Source organism: Aptenodytes forsteri, unplaced genomic scaffold, assembly GCF_000699145.1.
Source record: "Aptenodytes forsteri isolate BGI_AS27 unplaced genomic scaffold, ASM69914v1 Scaffold100, whole genome shotgun sequence".
Classification (NCBI taxonomy): domain Eukaryota; kingdom Metazoa; phylum Chordata; class Aves; order Sphenisciformes; family Spheniscidae; genus Aptenodytes; species Aptenodytes forsteri.
This window is the reverse complement of record NW_008796216.1, coordinates 3,453,961-3,456,363: the sequence shown is the minus strand read 5'-3', so window position 1 is coordinate 3,456,363 and position 2,403 is coordinate 3,453,961. Positions and strand designations below refer to the sequence as shown.

The 2,403-nt window shown below is 37.5% G+C and overlaps 1 protein-coding gene across 1 annotated transcript in view; it reads right to left on the bottom strand.

Moving 5' to 3' along the window:
• Positions 1-2,403, bottom strand: part of CSMD1 (CUB and Sushi multiple domains 1) — a 1,345,565-nt gene that overhangs the window by 307,180 nt on the left and 1,035,982 nt on the right. The window contains 1 exon segment of the mRNA XM_019474454.1: positions 1,756-1,944. Within this exon segment, the coding sequence (XP_019329999.1) occupies positions 1,756-1,944 (189 nt within the window).

Below are 2,403 nucleotides of genomic sequence, written 5' to 3'. Positions count from 1 at the left end.
CAGGACCTTGCACTTGGCCTTGTTGAACCTCATGAGGTTCACACGGGCCCACTTCTCGAGCTTGTCCAGGTCCCTCTGGATGGCATCCCATCCCTCTGGCGTGTTGACTGTACCACTCAGCTTGGTGTCATCGGCAAACTTGCTGAGGGTGCACTGGATCCCACTATGTCATTGATGAAGATATTAAACAGTACTGGTCCCAATATGGACCCCTGTGGGACGCCACTCGTCACCAATCTCCATCTGGATGTTGAGCTGTTGACCACCACCTTCTGGATGCGACCATCTAACCAATTCCTCACCCACCGGACAGTCCACCCATCAAATCCATACCTCTGCAGTTTAGAGAGAAGGATGTTGTGGGGGACCATGTCAAAGGCCTTACAGAGGTCCAGAAGACAAGGGGCAACAGGTACAAGTTACTCTCAGTATAAGAAAGAAATTTTTACAGTGAGAACAATCAGTCACTGGAACAACCTTCCCAGGGATGTGGTAGAGTCCTCATCACTGTAGTTTTCAAGATGCAATTGGACAGGGTGCTAGATAATCTCATCTAGGCTCCCTTTCCCACAAAAGGTTGGACTAGTTGATCTTTCGAGGTCCCTTCCAACCTGAGATGTTCTATGATTCTGCCATTCTATGATATAGGACGGTGAACATTTGGTTAGCCAACATTCATAGACAGTGTTAAGAAGCCAGTGATACTTCTAAGACAAATCAAGCTGAAAATAGCCTAAGACTTAAATCTAGAATTTCCAAATGTATGGCAAGCTCCATATGATATTGGCTTCTCTCTCATCTGTTACTTTCTTTCATCATGGGTTAAATTAGCCCAGGTTTTTAAAACAAAATTAGAAATGGTTTACTTTTTTTCTATAAAAACTATTTTTGTCTCTTACATCCATATACGATGTAGGTGATATGACTTTTTTCAGATATAGAGATACATCCCTTTAAAACAAACAAAAGAAATAAGTCGAAGCTGAGTTTCTCCCTTAATGAAATAAAATCTTATTTAAAACAAGAACCCTCTTGAGGAAATCTATTTAGAGGTGTGTGGAACTATTTGACAGTTCAGAAACATTATGTCAATTGTACCTGATCAGATTCATTTCACATGGTGATGATAAAACCATCTCACAAATCAAATACAGCAACAGTAGAAATTTTATAAAATCCTTCCCCAGAGCATTTCCCAGAAAAGAACTGTTCACTCAGTTTGAGCTTACAGTTACTGATTTTTAACAAAAGCACATTCATTTTAAAAATTACAGTTTACAATGCTGTAATACAGTTTATAGTTTATAAACTGTAAAAAAAACCCAAAAAACAGTTTAGGGTTACAAGAATAAAAACACAATATGAAAAAACACCCTTAAAACCGGATGGGGGACTCTAACAAAGGCTGTTTTTGCCTAAAAGCTCTAAACATTGTTTCTTTACCCTGAAAGACAAAGTAAGAAATTTATATCTTAATTATGGCAAACATACAATTCAATAATTAGATTTACATTTTGTCTCACAAGACATTTTGATCTTATTTTCTATCACAATTCTAACTATTCTTCTTTCTTATTTTTTGTTCTCTAAGTAAAAGAGACATGCATTACTTATATCTTGCACTGACTTTAAAATTTGTACAGCTTGGGGATCAATCCTTTCAACCCAAGTGCTTTGTTCTCTGCCCAGTATTCTGACACATGCCATGTGCTATTAACGATTTGATGAATGAAATGAAAGCATGTGACCACCTACCCACACACCTTGGCAGAGGTGCACTCCATACACGCCGACCACCTCCCAGGCAGGTAAGTTTATTAGCACCTTCCAGGCGATACCCAGGGAAACAAGAAAAGATCAAGGAATCTCCAACACCAAAATGAAAACCGATTCGCCTACTGAAGGCAGGAACACCAGGATCATCACATGGCTCCAGATCATATTCTGTAGGCAGTAAAACATAATATATAAATAAATGGGACAAGTTGTCCACATGGGAAAAAAAAAGCTTACCAAATTAGTTGCATTGTGTCAGTATGGAACACTTGGAAAACATGTATTTCAGAGTTGTGTTCTCTACTAAAACCCACTACTGTTTCTAAATGTCTATTATGGTTATATATACAGTAATTATGTATCTATTGTGTCCCACCCACACTACATTTATTTTCTTAATTTCAAGGGCTGTAATCAGCTGGTACTGTAAGTGGTTTACTATAATATTGTTTAATTACATCCTTTGTATATAATTCTTGATTTGTTTCATCTGAACTCCCAAACAGCTTTGGAAGCGAGACTTACAGTTAAAGAAAATCATTATGTAATGAAGAAAAATCTAATCTAATCATTATGTAATGAAGAAAAATCTAATGAAAAATCTAGCAAAAATTCAAACAAAGGGTC